Source organism: Pelobates fuscus, chromosome 4 (genome assembly GCF_036172605.1).
Source record: "Pelobates fuscus isolate aPelFus1 chromosome 4, aPelFus1.pri, whole genome shotgun sequence".
Lineage (NCBI taxonomy): Eukaryota > Metazoa > Chordata > Amphibia > Anura > Pelobatidae > Pelobates > Pelobates fuscus.
Genome location: NC_086320.1, coordinates 301,187,345 through 301,206,336, shown reverse-complemented (window position 1 = coordinate 301,206,336; position 18,992 = coordinate 301,187,345). Strand labels below are relative to the sequence as shown.

General features: G+C 37.7%; 1 protein-coding gene across 2 annotated transcripts in view; it reads right to left on the bottom strand.

Moving 5' to 3' along the window:
- Window positions 1–18,992, bottom strand: part of VPS50 (VPS50 subunit of EARP/GARPII complex) — a 215,617-nt gene that overhangs the window by 10,893 nt on the left and 185,732 nt on the right. For both annotated transcript variants that reach the window (XM_063452255.1, XM_063452256.1), the window contains 3 exons: window positions 7,414–7,562; window positions 3,393–3,489; window positions 1,029–1,187 (listed from right to left, as the gene is read on the bottom strand). In XM_063452255.1, the coding sequence (XP_063308325.1) occupies window positions 1,029–1,187; window positions 3,393–3,489; window positions 7,414–7,562 (405 nt within the window). The remainder of the gene's footprint in view (window positions 1–1,028; window positions 1,188–3,392; window positions 3,490–7,413; window positions 7,563–18,992) is intronic.

Sequence of the window (18,992 nt, the reverse complement as noted above, 5' to 3'; positions counted from 1 at the left end):
GACGGAAATTTTACGTCTTTGGTCGGGAAGGGGTTAATCAATACATTTAATGATGTTGAAAATCATGTAGGTAAAAAAAAAATAACTTTTAATACCCTGTCTTGCTTTATTAAACCAGGCTTTTCTCCTTTCCAGTAGCACTTACACTGTACATTAAATTAATCTGTATGTTAATATGAAGAATTTACAAAAATTAGCATTCTATTAACATAAGAAAATGTTAAAGGAACACTATAGTCACCTAAATTACTTTAGCTAAATAAAGCGGTTTTGGTGTATAGATCGTTCCCCTGCAATTTCACTGCTCAATTCACTGTCATTTAGGAGTTAAATCACTTTGTTTCTGTTTATGCAGCCCTAGCCACACCTCCCCTGGCTATGATTGACAGAGCCTGCATGAAAAAAAAAAAACTGGTTTCACTTTCAAACAGATGTAATTTACCTTAAATAATTGTATCTCAATCTCTAAATTGAACTTTAATCACATACAGGAGGCTCTTGCAGGGTCTAGCAAGCTATTAATATAGCAGGGGATAAGAAAATCTTAATTAAACAGAACTTGCAATAAAGAAAGCCTAAATAGGGCTCTCTTTACAGGAAGTGTTTATGGAAGGCTGTGCAAGTCACATGCAGGGAGGTGTGACTAGGGTTCATAAACAGAGGGATTTAACTCCTAAATGGCAGAGGATTGAGCAGTGAGGCTGCAGGGGCATGTTCTATACACCAAAACTGCTTCATTAAGCTAAAGTTGTTCAGGTGACTATAGTGTCCCTTTAAATATATTTTGCTATTTATATAGTTTTTAAAAAATTATATAAAATTATGAAATTATAGAGTAATATTTATACTTGGTTGTCCTTTGATTGTTGGATTAAATGTATACTATAGACTATGAAGAGAAATAAAAATATACCAAACACTTTTCTTAGCAATGTGGCTTACACATGGTTTAAATAAAATATTCTCATCTGGTTTACAATATGTAATTTTAGTTTGACAAATCCACTGAAACAAGAAAAAAGCAATACCTTCAAAAGGGCGTCAACATATACATTGTGCTGTGACATGATTTCCTTCACATCCCATTTCACATTTGCCATAAGGAGTAACAACTGTTCATAATCAATAGCTTTTGCAGCTACTATCCAATAAATGGGCTTTCTGAGTTCGCTGGCTGTCGACACAGTCTAAAACAAAGTGTACAAAAATGACCAGAATTAGAGAAAAAGACAGGAAGCAGCAGAAATGAAGGCACAGATATTCCCCAGAGGAGGAAAAGATTATGTAACAGGCCACTGCTAACATGTTTGCTTGAAAAGGGGTTAACAACTGGTAAGCTAAATGTGGTTGCCATTTTCCAGCTATCTTTAGCTCTGCCAAAAACTCCAGGACTCAACTGTTCAGTTCCAATAAGAAGGAACTCCGCGTTTCACCCTTCCTAGATCAATACAAAGGGTATCATTGAGTTGGCAATTATGCGATCTAGAACAACATAATAAAATCTTCGAAAGCTAAATGGTTAATTGCACCCCCCCCTCCCCATGTTAAACTATCCCTTATTCCTAAAAATCTTTTAATTTATTCTCAGTGAGAAACATAATATATGTCTCTATCAGCAGAACTTTGAAGCTTAATAAATTCAATTTATGGTGAAGTCTATTACATGTATCTGTACACAAAGGTAACACATTTGCAATATAATTTGTTTTACACCTGTGTAAATGCATTTTTTTTTTAGTTTATTATTACATTAAATAAACAGGTTAGAAACAGTGCATTGGCAAAAAAAAAAACACACACTTTACACATTTTATAGCATGGTCTTCACAGAAAATCAAACTGTGCTCCCGTGAGCTTTAGACAATTGAAGGTCACACCTTGTCTTGTATGATGCAAGAAAACACAGTTATATAATTTTTAACCTCAGCATGTTGCACTCTTCACTTTTTACTTAAGATTGCATGGTGTCTGTAAAGCTGAGCTAATCTTCTTGTAAATTCTCTTCATTAATAGACAGCAAACGTGAAAACATAGCAATGTTTTAACTATTCAAATGCATTAAAAAAACTATTAAAATAAGCCATTAGAAACATGAAACCAGTGGAATACAAAGAAATACATAATAATATCAATAACATGCTTTAAGAAATAACCTCACACCCTATACACATATTAACCCCTTTCTGCACTTTGCATCTTTAACTTTATCTTATCTGCCACATCTTCAGATCTAATAACCTTAAAGTGGGAATGTCACTTCTATGGAAATTGTACCATTAAATAAAACATTGCAAATCACCCATTACTTGTGTTAACCTTTTACATGTGGTGAGCTGTTTTCTTAAAAATGTGTATTAGGGATTTAGCAAATTACATCACAATCTAATAAAGCCCAGACACAACCAGTGCCCAGAATGCAAATGAGGCAGGAACTGCAAACAATGATTTGGTTTCTCCTCTTCTATTAAAGGACCACTATAGGCACCCATACCACTTCAGCTCAATGAAGTGGTCTGGGTGCCAGGTCCATCTAGGGTTAACCCTGCAGCTGTAAACATAGCAGTTTCAGAGAAACTTCAGTGTTTCACTGAGGGTTAATCCAGCCTCTAGTGGTTGTCTCATTGACAGCCGCTAGAGGCGCTTCCGCGCTTCTCACTGTGATTTTCACAGTGAGAAGACGCTGGACGTCCATAGGAAAGCATTAAGAAATGCTTTCCTATGGATGGATTAATGCGCGCGCGGCTCTTGCCGCGCATGCGCATTCAACGAATGACGTCGGAAGAGGGAGGAGAGTCCCCAGCGCCAACTGAGCCCGGCGCTGGAGAAAGGTAAGAATTTAACCCCTTCAGCCCAGCGGGAGTGGGACCCAGAGGGTGGGGGGCTCCCAAAGACCCTATAGAGTTTGTTTTCCTGACACTATAGTGTTCCTTTAAGTGCTTTCAACAGCAGAAAAGGGAAATATTTATAACAATGATGGACAGGGAGCCAAGAAGGATAAAGAGGTGAATGGAGCAGTGTGAATTTCCACATTTAATTTTACTTTTTCAGACCTCAAACGCATATTTTTAAATACAGGGGATAAGTAAACACACTAAACAAAATTCTCCTCTTCAAACTGTAGAATGTGCTTTGTAACGTATTCTATTTAAACACATTGATGAGCACAAAACACACAAAAACATCTATGAACAATAAAACTTGGAATGTTTAGTAAACAAAAAGAAAATTTAATTTAAAATTAAATTACCGACAATATTCCTGAAAGCTTAGTGCTTAGGCTTAGTGAATGGCATTAATTGAGAACATATTTACGGACTTAAATTAGCCAGAGGTGACAAAGGACAGTGCAGGAAAAAAAGGCACATAAATGTTACGGATATTCTTCCTCTGACCTGGGAATAAAATTGTTGTAGAAAGGGCTTCTTAGCTGCAGGCATCACAGAATCGAGATGCGTCTGGAGAAACTCAAACTGTTCAGCCAAAAAGACCCTGGAAGGGAATATCAGACTTAAATTACTGGAAAGGCAATAAACACATTTTTTTTTTCCTTCATGTTTGATCCCAGAACCCTGTAGATGGTGCAATTTACTGTACTGACACAGCGTAACAGCCTCGAGCAAATGATCAAGGTACTTTAAGAAGTACTGAATGAAGACCTGGATTGAGGTTTAAAGATGGGACAAGCAAATGCTCAAATACATATGTGGATTCTCTCTTTTGATTCACAGACTGTTGTACTTTTTATTAGCAACTTCAGGTTGCATTTTAAAATTATACAGCATGAATTGGATGTTGAACCACTGATACAGTGTAACAATCTCAGGAAGTCCAGGCAAGGGAAAAATAAAGCACACCTTACCTTGAATTCTATGGTTTTACATATCAGGACATAACAATAATTTGTTCCTTAGCAGGTATAAAAATTAGGTAAATACAACCTCAGATGAACAACAACACATGACATATTACACTGTGTCATAATTTTAAAAAAATAAATAAAGCCATAATGTAGCAGCTATGTGTTAAAAACTAAGTTAACCCTTACTACTTCAATAGTAGAGTAAAGGAGCATTATAGTGCCAGGAAACGAAACTAGTTTTCCTGGCACTATAGGGTCATTAGGTTAAAATCCCTTCAGCCACTTAGCTTTCTCCAGCGCCGGGCTCCCTCTGTGCTGGGGAACTCTCTACCCCCTGCCGACGTCGGATCCGAATGTGCATGCGCGTCAAGAGACGCGCGCGCATTCAAACAGCCCATATGAAAGCATTACTCAATGCTTTCCTATCGATGTCCAGCGGAATCGCGGACGCGCCTCTAGCAGCTGTCAGTGAGACAGCCACTAGAGGCTGGATTAACCCTCAGTGAAACATAGCAGTTTCCCTGAAACTGCTATGTTTTCAGCTGCAGGGTTAAAACTAAGGGGACCTGGCACCCAGACCACTTCATTGAGCTGAAGTGGTCTGCGTGCCTATTGTGGTCTGTTAAGTAGCAGACGGGTGCTGTTCATTTCATGACCTTGATTAACTGATCATTGGCAAGAGGCTGGTGAGATAGCTCAGTGGGCTAATGCATCAGTAGAATCTGTTCAACCCTTGGAGGTCGCAGGTTTAATCCCAGCAGGGGTGACTTAGCCCTTCCAATAAAATGAGTACCATTAAATTGGGTAATAGTAACATCCCCAAGATACTTGGAAACCAGAGTAATCTAAATATACCTTTCCTGGTTAAATACTTTGTTTTATTGTATATGACCACCTCCCAAAGTTGTAGCATGTTGCTGGTCTGGAGTATTCGGGTGTGTGTTAACACAATGCTAAGAAAGAGAGACATCAGACATGTACTTTCTTCTTCCCATGAATGTATGTTTAACGTGCATTTATTATTGCATATCTTATATACCACACACCAGAATGAACTATTGTGGAGAAAAGCCCAGATTAACATGTACACATTTTACATTTTTGATTGTTAAAAACCTGCAGTCCAAGTCCGCGTGTTTTCTAAGTAACTGAATGGACAATACTTTACTACGAACCATGGAGAACCTCAGTGTAGTAAAGATAATAGTGTTGCTAAGTAGGCTATTTCCTACTCCGATGATTGGATTTTAAATTAACTGCATAGGTCTCTTTTATACAGTGAGGGAGTCTAGCGTTTAACATGACCTTTAGGAAAATAACTGGCTCCAAGGACAAAAACACATAGATGGATAATGAATGTGTTTAGAAAGTCAGAATGGAACAGTTAGAACTGTTAAATGAAGTATTTCAGTTCTTTGTGCTTTCAATGTACTACAAGAACATATTAGAGAAAATCCCTCAGGCTTTTTGTTCTGCTGTACAATTTTAAATAAAGGTCAGAAACGGAGGTATTATTTAAGAAAATATTCTTTATCAAAGCAAAAGATTGTGACTGAAGAGCATTAAACCATCGACAAATCCATGTGGAAACCATGCAGGTCGTTATTAAGGATAGAGGATGGAAAACGACTTTCCTTCACGCACGTTCTTTGAATCTCCCAAGATGAAGGAAACTACAGACTTTTATATTCAATGTAAACAATATGAACAGAATATAGTGTTGGAATTATATGTTATGGGAGCATCATTAATGCTCAGTGGATTAATAAAAATGTGTTCAATACTGAAAAAGAGTAGTAAATAAAATGACAGTCTGCAAATTAATTTCCCAGTAGCTCCTAATTATGTAAATGGTCATCTTTTACCAAACCGCTGTGTATTCATTAGAAAATGGTCTTCTAAAGATTAACATATGATTCAAAAACAAGTAAAAAATGTTAAATATATATATATATATGTGTTACAGAAAGCTAATAAATTTTTTTTAAATGTTAAATGATTAAAATTGAATTATATAATTTCTAAGGTTTACAATAATTTCATGGTGCACATGAATATTGTAATGGTTTCTGTAATAAACATAAAAAACAGGAAATAATCCCATTGTGCTTTACTGAACATAGCAGTACTCTCAATTTATGGCTAGTGATATGTTAAGAACATCACCAGTCTCTCTCAGCCTATCACAGGCCCACCAGCAAAACCTTCCTTATACTGCAGTGTCAGAGAGGAAGGAAGCAGTGGAGCAGCTCTGCTGCTCGCAGGAGGTCCAACCTCGGGTTTAAACCCGTTTAAACAGTTTAATCCCTGAAGATAAGACCGGTTGAGTTCAAGTTGTTATGGGAGTGTTCCTTTAATAAATGCAGAGAAATGACTAAAGCCTTTAAAGAACCTGTTAAGCAAAACCTGTGCCTAAAAATAACAAAATATACAATATTAATAACAAAAAAGTCGTATGTAGCTTATACTAGATCTAGTACCAAGCTGTCTTATCACTGAGCTCACTAACATACAATGAAGAAAATATTCAGAATTTCTAGTACTTAAAGGATCACTCCACACTTGGGGAACAAACAACACAGTTTAGTAGATATTCCCCCAATGAATACATTTATGCATAATTTTATATATGTATTCATTAGGGATATAGTCTAAAACAGCTTGCAAAAACTGCATTTCTTATGACTGCAGCCTTTGTAAACCCTCCCATTTTTCAACTCCTCTCCCCCTCCTATCCCCCCATGTGTCTCAGTCCTTCCCGTGTGCCCCAGTTCCCCACCCCGCTCCCCATCCTCTCCCCTCCATGTGTCTCAGCTCTCTTCCTTTGACTGACAACCTTGTAGCGTGGCCAAGCCGAAGACCTGTAAGTAGAGAATTTTTCTACTCAGACTGACAGGAAGTTCTCAGTGAGAGCACTTTGTCAATCCGCATAAAGGAAACTGAACATCCTCTGTCCTCGGCTCTGCCACACTACAAGGTAGGCAGCCACATGAGGGATGGGGGAATGAGACATGGAGAGAAGGGGAAATAGATGCTACAAGATGTGACCGCTACAAGAGGTTCACCTCCTGTCGGTCACCCAGCAATTGGGTCCCCTGGCAATTCATTGCGGCCATTATTGAATGGTAAGTACGCTCTATTAGAACGCGCCTGCTACTTCTATTAGCTCAGTGGAACCAACGGCAGTAGGAAGTTTATATTTTAAAATATAAAAGTGCTAATTTCATAGTGAAATTGGCACTTTTATAAATGGGGATTTTAAAGGAATACTCTATAGCCATATAGCAATTTAGCAAGCTGAATGCTGGGCAGCAAGTGAATCCTGTGAACATGTGCAATGTAATGTTATTACTCTATATAAACATATCAGAAGTAAGAGACTATTGGGGGCTTTTTTCAGAAACAGTTTAAGTTTAAAAAGGGAGGAAGCAAGCAAATGAATACTGCAAGTATCGTGAAAAGTGGAGGTCACAATATAGGGTAATTTTGACCTAAGGCAAATACTGAGCAACACTATTGTCATTGCTCATGTTCAGAGAGAATGAAGTACTTACAAGGACTCTGTAGCCACAACCCGCTCAGAAAGCCCATAAAGGGTATTGCTTGAAGTCAAAATAACCAGTTGGCTGAGATGAGGGCTTGGCACTTTTTCTTTTTTTTCTTCAGATGACACCAAGGCTCCAGGATTTTCACTAGAAACTTCCTAAACCAAACAATACAAGATATATAATACATTATGATGGAATCTGTGGCAATACAAAATAATCATTAAAAAAACAAAAAACAAAAAAAGACAACAAGAGATCCGATGCATTAGGCCAGGGGTAGGCAACCTACGGCACTAGTGCCATGCACGGCACTCAAGGTGTCTTTGCACGGCACTCAAGGCTGCTAGAGCCAAACAGGCTCTGTCCTATCAGGAGTCCCAGTTAAACTTCAGATATCTGCTAATACGAAAAGGTGGTGAAGGACAATCCTCAATTTATGCATTGCAGCACATAGAGTAAGTGATCTGAGATCACTTCCTCCCAGCACTTGTGAATGGGAATCAACACTGTAGCTGAGCAGCCTGCAGCTGATTTTGCAGCTCCTATACTTGAGCTATACCTGGCCGGCCTGGTCCCCACTGGAACCTAGGGAAGGCACCCACACTGCTAGATATACACAGAAATGTAGAATAACCCTCCCCTCATACAAATAATACGAACAGCCCACACACAAACATACACACAATCCCCACAAACGCAACACCACTAACAATCCACATACATGCACACAACCCCGCATGCAGCATCTCACATGCAATACCCCAAACAGCCCCCACACATACACACACTACCAAACACACAATGTGACATATCCACCCACACACAATTCCACAAGCAGCCCTCATACACAGCCCACATTCATATGTATCATACACAATACCATAAACTACTAATGAACATATACAATATAATACAACGCTCACAAATACAACGCTACTAGGCAATTACAGTAAAAATAACACAAGCAGCATACACACCTCAATTTAAAAAAATAGGATCGGCACGCTACGGGACACCACAATCCTATATCGGCACAGTGCTGCTAAAAGGTTGCCTACCCCTGCATTAGGCCATGACTGAACAGGAAAGAGACAAATTCACAGCACAATAAAGCAGCTCTGTCATTTCGGAGTATTCCAAAAAGATATAATCTTTCATAAATACTCATGCTGACTAGTTGGAGTTCATTGACATTCCAATGCAATCCAAACATACTATACCAAAAAGTAGGGACTACTTTTTCTCATGGTAAACCCTGAGGATGACAAAAGGCAACCCCAGCAGACGTAACAATTGACGGCTGTGAGATTCAGGCTTGTCTCACCTATCGTGATCTATGGAGGCTCCCGTGGTCTCCTGAGATTCTCCATAGACCTCAGTGTTGTACTCTCGCAAAACCTATACAAGTGTACTGCAGCTACTAAACTGGTGTCTTTCTCCTAATGACACACCTAGAATTACCAGCAAAGACCTAAATTAACACTATAGTGTTAGGAATAACAACATGCATTCCTATTGTTATAGTGTTTTTGTAACTGTTCAGTTTACCCCCCAATGCCCGTCCTGTTGGCAATAAAAAAAATGTACTCATCTTGTAGCCTTCCCAGCGCCGCTGTTATTGATGCTGGACCTATACAATGCACGGCAGAACACCACTCTGACAATCAAATAGTCCATGTGAGGGATCCCACTTCTCAGCCTTGACAATCTCCTGTGAGCAGGATGCTTAAAACGTGGTATTGGAAATATTTCATTAAGGGGATGTACACACCTACGGAAGTAGCCATAGGCAATAACTTGAGAAGAGAGAGGCTATTCACCCACGGTTAGTTAACACTGAGTTACTTGACTGCTCTAACAGTAATACTATCTCTCCCACACTACATCTCACACACGACAAACCGATGAGCTAACACACTCACACTGATTAGGCCTGCAATCCACACACGCCATGCCTCCCGATATTTAGCCATACAATCCCGTGGACAGTCTTCCGGAACTACCGGTAATAATGACAACACACGGCTTATACACCTACTTAGCCATAGAGGGTTCACTACCCACGTTGGAGTTTAATATTAAAGTATCTTCGAGATCACCCAAAATGTCTACTTTGACCCACATAGTCATAACTAACCTAAGGATATTAACCCCTACAAAGGTCTTGCATAGTCGGAGACTACCTAACCGAGCTGTTTAGTCAGAACGTTTACCTCGGCATAGCCGACCATCAGCACCCAGTCAGGTTGCATGTTATATATGAGTTTCCTGCAAACCGGGATAGCCGACAATATGCGACATGGCCAAGGGACTAAGTGCTTCCTCAGGCAGGCAATGGCGCAAATTGTCCCCACCACAAAATAGCTAGTGTCACTCACTGTGCCCGGGTGACTTGGCGTACCCCTATACTACAAAGATAGCTATCCTGCCTCTACAATAGATACTCATGACCCAGACGGGAGTAATGCACATAAGCAGAAATGTTATGTTTCCCTCACTGATTCAACTATCTTTAATAGAACTTACAAATGTGTTGCCTGCTCATATGCCACGTTACGTTTAATGTGAAGCTTATTACACTGATTGTTCCTGTGATTGAGGCTGAACAAACCTGTTAAACTTTACACAATCACTTACACGCACACATAACTAGCTCTCCCAGCCTCACTCTCTTCCCTCTGTGCCAGACCCGTGCCACGTTGTATCTTATATACTGTTAGGTACCTATTGAATATTATGCATGGGGCCATGGGTCACAGCTCTAACTAGTCATAATATTATGCAGCTTGTCACACTCACATCACATTTAATGCCGCATAACCCTACAAGTAGCATTTAGTCATGAAGGTTTAGTCTTTGATGATTTAAAAAAAAAAAAAAACTGTGCAGAAATCTCAAATGTCACATTATGCGCTGTATGTTGAAACACCATATATCATGCTACCACTGCTGTGACGTATTGAAACTATTTGATAATTTGTGCACAACAAAAATAAAGAATTAAAAAAAAAAAAAAAATAGTCCATGTGAGACCAATTTGACTGAAGTATCAGAGTGTGACTAATGTCAGACATATTATGCTGCGGAAGTGCCTGGTTGTGGTTGTCAGGAAGACAGCTATTAGAGGTGTTTTAACCTTGCCATGGAAACATTGCAAAACTGCAATGTTTTGCAATGTGAGGTTCAAACTAAAGGGCCACAGCAGCCAGACCACTTCATTGGATGCCTTTAACCCCTTAAGGACACATGACATGTCTGACACGTCATAATTCCCTTTTATTCCAGAAGTTTGGTCCTTAAGGGGTTAAATATCAAAGTGAAGTGCCTGTATATCATTTGTGTGGTACAGGGCATGTAGTCACAGATCTTATCTGATCTTTTCACAAAATGCGTAAAAAAAACAAAAATAAAAAGGCAATGTGACTGTGCCGTAGTATTTATAATTTATGCATATTTAGAGATACATTTATGTTTCCCAGAGCCTGTACATAGGCTGTGAAAAGAATACCGTGCAGTGATCTTATTCTGTAATCCTCATAAAAAAATATACATTCTATAGTAATCTAGGTTGGAAAAAAAGCCCAGCAAATTGTACTATTATAAAGTAAGAGGTGCTGCACTTTATATATGTTCGAACTGTAAATGTTCTGTAAAAGAAACACTACAAAAAAAGCTTTTTTTCTAATACAATTTTTATTTAATTTAACGGAATTAGCGCTATATAAATGGCAATTATAATAATAATAATAGATAAATCATTTGTAGCATCGCCAAGAGTTCTTAAAGGACCACTATAGGCACCCACACCACTTCAGCTCAATGAAGTGGTCTGGGTGCCAGGTCCCTCTAGGGTTAATCCTGCAGCTGAAAACATAGCAGTTTCAGAGAAACCGCTATGTTTACACTAGGGTTAATCCAGCCTCTCGTGGCTGTCTCACCTACAGCCGCTAGAGGCTGTTTGACTGTTTGAATGCGCGCATTCGGCGCTGACGTCGGCAGAGGGAGCACGGCGCTGGAGAAAGGTAAGTGTTTAACCCCTTCATCCCGGCGAGTGTGGGACCCTGAGGGTGGGGGGAGGACCTAAAGACCCTTTAGTGCCAGGAAAATGAGTTTGTTTTCCTGGCACTATAGTGGTCCTTTAAACAAATACATGCTTATTATAATAATATATTATACACGTTACTGAGCTGTGAACCCGAGTTTCTATTTTATAGTCTCAATGTAATACTATTAATATTTAATCTATTTCTTTTCCAGGTGACATATTTTGAGAGGGATAAAAACACCATAAGATTAAGCCATGAAAACATATTGTGTGCATTAGGTTTTATTGCACATTTAGCGTTCTTTGCCGTTCCAAGCACAGCTGTGCATGACTCGTATCATGGTCCAACATCAACAGAAAAATCAAAAGCATTTGTTACTGAATATCATTTTGCTGATTGCAGCTGTGTATCCAACTTTCATTAAGTAAATGCTACAGAAACAAAGCATATATTAACATTTGGGACATATTGTAATAAGTACTTTTAATGCCTTGAGTGTTAAAGTTGCAAAATCCCCTAGTGTTTGCTTAACAAACAACCAAAATTAGACAAATCTACAATAAATACTACTGGAGGCAGCTTACGGTGTGCAGACTTTTTTCGCCCACAAATAACAGCTACATATTTGGAATGCACTATTAATATACAATCAGTGGCTCACAATGTCCTTACCATTACAATTATTATTATTAATGACATTATTAAATTATTAATAAAGATTCTTTAACTGTTCATCATTAGTACCACACATTCACTCCTTGTTAGTGGGCTGAATACAACTACATAACTAATAAAAAAAAAAATATGATTAATTCATCAATATGGAAAAAAAAAAGTTGGGTGTTAATTGAAGATCATGATTTAAAATCTAAAAGGAAAAATAACAGCTGTAAATATTTTTTCTTCTTTTTTTTTTTGTAAAGCTTATTAAAGCATTTTAACGCAATCACTTCTGCCCGACATTTATCTGAACAACACATGCATTCATACAGTATAAATCCATATGTAGAAAGTAAGACATGTACACATTTGCAGAATGGAGCTGATATAATAACACTGTGATTGACATAACTGCAATAACTCCGTTGCTCTGCAAATCTGTCCCAAGGGTACATCAATATTCCTATCCGTGCACATTACCAAACTGAAAATGGCCACATCATCAACTGAATTAATCGTTTTCCTGTAGCAGAATTTTTTTATATTAAATGCTTTATTTTAATTTTCTTTACAATATTTTCAATAAATTCTCTTTGCACTTAAGCTAGAACGCCAAAGATCAAGCAACATCAAAAAGGATCCCCAATATTGTCAGACCAACATCTTTCATGATTCAATGGACTTGTGATTCTACTACACCTAGGGATCTACCTTTTGGACACAACTGTCAAAGACTGTTCCAGGCCATTGCAGCTACTGTAGTATGCAAGAAAAAACACAACAAATACACTCTAAGTCACACTTCTTCCTTCTTAAGACAGCACAAGGAAATAATGTTGTGGGTTGCCTGAGATGGATTGCAGTCACGCTCCTGCTAATAATTTCTGCTTCTATTACCTTACTAATTGAAGATGGGATGCGGAGGACTGGGTGGGAGATGCCTCATAAAGGATGCCGCCTATATGATAAGTTGCCCTTCTACACTACCTGTATAGTGGTCCTTTTTGAACATTATTCAGAGACTCACACAGACATGTGTATCACTCTGCATAGCAGCTCATCTGGTATGAGTAACAGGGGAGGAGGGTAAACAGATAGGATTAATCAAGGGAAGTTATATGAATTGAAAAGCAAATTGCTGACTCTTCTGCAACGCACAGTAATAGTTCACAGTCATGTAATATACATGAAATAAATATTCAGACATTTTAAAGTAAGAAGTATTGTTTTATATTATTCATTGCCTTTCCCAATAACGGCCTCATTATCTCTGGTCACAGAACAATCTGATTATAAATACGCCATGCGTGGCAGTCTGAAACACTACAGATGTCACCAATCAATGGCGTTGCATCCCCCTATATAAAAATACACTGCATGCTTTATTCCACTTCTACACCAATCCATCTCACTCCAGTGTCACGGAATAAAGCATTAAATCAGCACTTCGCCTTAATCTTACTCATCCCGGCAGAATAGATTACAAAAAGTCCAAGTATTCAGTTATCACAGTATCGTCAATATTAAACAAAAACATGTCATGGATTGCTAGTATCAAATAGCAAGAATAGCTAGTATCAAATAGCAAGAATAGCTAGTATCAAATAGCAAGAATAGCTAGTATCAAATAGCAAGAAGATCTACAGTGTCATTCACTAAATAGTGAATTGGAAATCAAAGGAAATTTCAACTTTTATGCCAAAAGAGGAAAATGAGAAGAACTCGCCAAATCAGCTGATTTAAGTTTGGTTCTCTTGGCCTAATATTTGAAATGAATTTTGAATTCCTGATAATCCACACTAGTGAATAATCACAAAAGTACTTACATGCAAACAGGGGAAACTCAAGAACCCTTAATTGAAGATCTCTGCATTTGTACATATGAAACGTCTATTATCCTTTATTTATTAATATCCAGCTTTCATTCCATTAAGAGATATAAGAAACATGGAAATAAAATAATACAAAGTACACATGGTTGAGAGGAAACCTTCGCCTTACAATGTAATATGAGTATCCATGGCACTCAATGAACTGAGTTTACAACTATACAAATATAACTGTATATGAAGAACGCTATTAAAGAATGTGTAGGTGGTCAAAATGGAAACTTGAAAATATTGACAGTTATTAGTTTAGAAAAAGGAATTTTAGGTAAACAAATACGGGTACAGCTAGAAAGAGTGAAAGGGGTTAAAGCAGACGAGCACTGTTTAATTAAGATATTCTCTCCTTTTAGATCACCACTCCTCTAACTCTCTGTTTTCATGTCTACAAAGATGCTTAGTTTATGTAAAGTAAAAAAAGTATACTACCAGCATTAATAGAAATTGACAAAAAAAGGAAGCATTTGACACAAGCAACCAGACAGAAACTGAAGTCTAACAGCTGAGTTGATTATCTCCGATTGTGGAGCGAAGCCAGAATGGTTAGGCCTGCATGATGCTACTAATTGCCAGCTGTGCCGTAAGAAAGTTTAGGTTATCTGAACAATATAATCCATTTACTTGCAATAAAAGGCAAATATTCCCAAACTATTTATTAAAACTAACACAAACTATAGGGAAATTTTATCATTTAGGTATGCCACTTATTAATTTAAAGAGACACTATAGTCACAAAAACAACTACAGCTTATTGTATTTGTTCTGGTGAGTATGATCATTCCCTTCAGGATTTTTGAAGTAAACACTGACTTTTGAGAAAATGCAGTGTTTACATTACAGCCTAGAGATACCTCTACTGGCCACTCGTCAGATGGCTACTGGAGGTGCTTCCTTAGGCAGTGATGCATAGTGTGCAGCACTGCCATTCAGTGTCTCCACCCTCTGCATGGAAACACTTAACTGTCCTCAGACAGATGCATTGACTCAATTTATGTCTATGAGGAGATGCTGATTGGTCAGGGCTATGTTGGGCTTGTGCTGGCTCTGCCCCTGATCTGCCTCCTTGACAGTCTTAGCCAATCCAATGGGAAAGCATTGTGATTGGCTGAGAGAATCACTTTGGATGATGTCAGCCAAGCAGTCAGATCAGGGGCAGAGCCAATAGCAGCAGCAGCAGACTGGAGGAAAGGTAATTAATTATACTATATTTAGGAGAGTATGTGGGGGCCAGGGGGGCTAGATGGTGGTTTTAACAGTAGAGGATCAAGAATACATGTTTGTGTTCCTGACCTATTAAAATTCCTTTAACAGTGTAGAACATTTACAACTGAGACATTTCACCTGTTTTATAACGGCTATAGAAAAATGGAGGAGAGGTCGTTTTGTCCACAAAACAAAGCAGGTATAATTAAATATAACTACCGGTATAACATATATTACAAAACAACTTGTAAAAATACAATGTCAACATATAAAGTATAATAAATATATATATATATATATATATATATATATATATATATATCAATCATGTAAAAAAATACCTACTGATCTTCTGAAATGACTTTTTCTCTCCATGTAATGGATTTGCTTTAAAAGCGAGCCCAACAGTTCAATTCAAAGTTCAAGAAGTCAATTTATAACAGAGCTAAGTATATTGACTGCACAAATAACAATACAATCAAACACACAAACACATTTCCTTTTATTTCCAGACGGTCAGAAGTTACATCAAAGGTTATCATACAGGACAGGAACAGCAGAAAACCCTTTAGGTTAGAGAATGAGATTACAATTAAGAAACAACATAAAAGTTAACTCACTGCACTACATAACTACACACATTTTAGTTTGGCACTATGCCCTTTAAAAATATAAATTAGTGGAACAGTGAACGTCATAAAAAAATTACTACCACCTGTGAAGTTACTGAAATATCATCAAGTACATAGCTTTTATAAGTGCACAAATCACAAACATAACTAATCCCGATATTATTAGACTGGATTATTGTCTTTCCTACTAACCCTACACACACAAGGGTTTATTTGATGTAAAAAAAATACAGTAAAAGATAAAAGTGGTTTAGTGTGCAAAAACATGCAACCTAAAAACGCTGCTACAATTACCTTGTGTTCGACCACTCAATAAACAAACACAACATAAACCCAAGTAAAAAAAAAAATGTTTTTTGGTTTTTGAGTTGGACTGCAAGCTTAAAAAAGCACCATAACCTCTTCAATCTGATGAAGTGGTCATGGTGAATTTAAATAATACTGTATTGCTTTAAACCAACTACCTGTATTCTACTGTTTTTTTTTTTTTTTTTTTTTTTACATCTGCAGTTATCTTGTGTTATGTATTGAAGTCTCTCAGGGAGCTATCCTATTGCTGCAGTGTACTAGTGAGCTAGGAACAGTAAACGGTATACAGCCTCTTACATTATACAGTAGCCAGGCTCACTATTACTATGTCACTATGTCTCACTATTACACTGCAGCAATAGGATAGCTGCCTGACGGACTTCAAGACAATTGCAGATGATAAAAATCGTAGAATACAGGTTGTTGGTCAAAGCAATACAGCAGTATTTAAATCCACCATGACCACTTCATCAGATTGAAAAGATTATGGATCAAAGAACCTGTCTTTTTATAAAATAAATAAATATTTTTGGAGAGAAACACGTTTCTTTCTGTGTTTAGGTCAGCCTAATTGGACCGTCAGCCAGCCAGTTGGAATACGCTCTTCCTTGCTGGCAATATCACTTCTGTGCAACTTTTGTTTCTGGTGTGAGCAGACACAGTGTGCTATCCCCAGATAATCTGGAAATGCTGCTCAAGGTGGGCTGAATATACAGTGTGAAAGTTCCTGCTGGCTATCAGGCAATTAAACTATACAATAAATCTGTTCTGGTTGCTGACCTCTGCCCTCCCGTGGCATAGAGATCAGAGAGGGGAAAAAAAGAGCTACTTTGTTGAGAATTTATGTCTCATCGCCATTACCACTTACAAGACTACAATTCCAATCATGCTGAGAGAGATTCGGGCAGGAGTTAAATATACATCTGATAGCTTCAATCAATCTCATTCAGTTGTTAAGCCTGAAATACTTTCAAGTCACAATAACTTTATATAACAAATCATTTTAGGACACATAATAAAATAATACTTAAGAATGCACTTGAACGAATACAACCCTAAAGCATCATTTATACAAATCCCTAAATCTTAAATAATACCATCTCAATAATACCATCCTTGTCTATGAGATGCTTTAGACTGTAAATATGTCCTCAATGCTACTTTATGAGTGGCATTTGATTGGATAATCTCCAGCACTAGCATGGCAATAAGTGCTTGCCAAAAAAGGAATGGGGTCTCATTAGCTATAGATGTCAAATCTGTAGCTAATGAAAGTTAATATTTTTTAGTGATTCTGAAGTATTCAGAAATCTTTGTAAACACATTTATTGCATTCAAGGGGACACTATAGTCACCAGAACAACTCCAGCTTATAGTATTTGTTCTGGTGAGTATAGTCAGCCCCTACATGCTTTTTGCTGTAAACACTGCCTTTTCAGAGAAAACGCAGTGTTTACATTACAGTCTAGGGATACCTCCAGTGGCCACTCCTCAGATGGCTACTAGAGGTGCTTCCTGGGGCATGTTGCACAGACATTCAATGCTCCCACCCTCTGCATGGAGACACTTTTCTCATAGAGATGCATTCAGTCATAGAGATGCACCGAAATTCAACTTAAGAAAGAAAAATGTAAACAGCATCAAAGGACATATTCCATCGCGGCTTGTTTTTTCAAAAATAATTTATTTTATTCATTTAAAACTGTTATAAATACAGACAAATTGCACTATATACAGGATCTCAATGTGCTAAATCTTCAATGTATGTGTTTTGTGCTTAACTAGCACTTCCTCAGTTGTTAAGCTAATTTACCCACAATTCATAATTTATCAGTCAAAAGAATCCCATTTAAGTTATTATTGTGACATGAACATAGGAGAACATAATGGTGACTGACAAGGTAAAGCAAAAAAGACCTCCCCACAGGTGGTCCCTCTGCTTTCCACCCATAGCAACCAGAGCACATGTTGCTATAGAAATCTCTAGCTAGTGCTAGTATAGGAACAGAGAGACATGACATCACTGCGTTCTGAAGCCAGCAAACTAACATCACTGCTGAAGTATGCCCTGCTTGTTCATGTGTCCCAAGCAGGCCAATCAAAGAAGATTGCTGGTGTAGCGGACGATGGTCCGGTGGTGGGTATTAGCCAGAAAGCGGCACTGGATCACAGGAGAAGCGACCAAATCTCTATGTTTTACACTTAATACAATATGTGTTTTTGTGATATATGGTGTAGTCAGTGTATATGGGAGCAATTTCAGTTAAGTTAATTTTTTCATTACAGGTTCACTTTAAATCCATCGATATTCATCATTGGCACGCTGCCTTAATGAATCTCTAATTGATACGTGCAGCGTTCATAGAATGTAAGCACTGGAGACTGAACTCCGTCAATTAGCTCTTTTCATGTTCTGCAGTCAGCATTTTATTATGCAGTCGTGTTTTGCTTACCTTTCATTACTCTTCATATAAAGGAAACATGCCGACCAGAAACTAATTACTAGAAATACAGATTTTTGAGATTTTTATATTTTTTGATAATAGCATTACTAACTAACGAAGATAAATAAAACTCTGAGTTTGAGTTGACCTTATTTCCTAAGGAACTACAGAGATGGGAAAAAATGAAGATAAATAAAAAAAAATTCAAAATTCTTAAAAGAGCCTCCTTATGTTCCTAGAAGGTTGATTTCAGGAAGTGATGCAGTCACCTAATCTCAAAATCCTTTCAAATTGCAGTTGTGAGTAACCTCCTGGTCGTTAAAATAGTATTTTCTTTTTTTCACATTATTTTAGGGGGAAATGATTTTTTTTAGTTACTGGAATGATTGACTCACAGTGATGGTA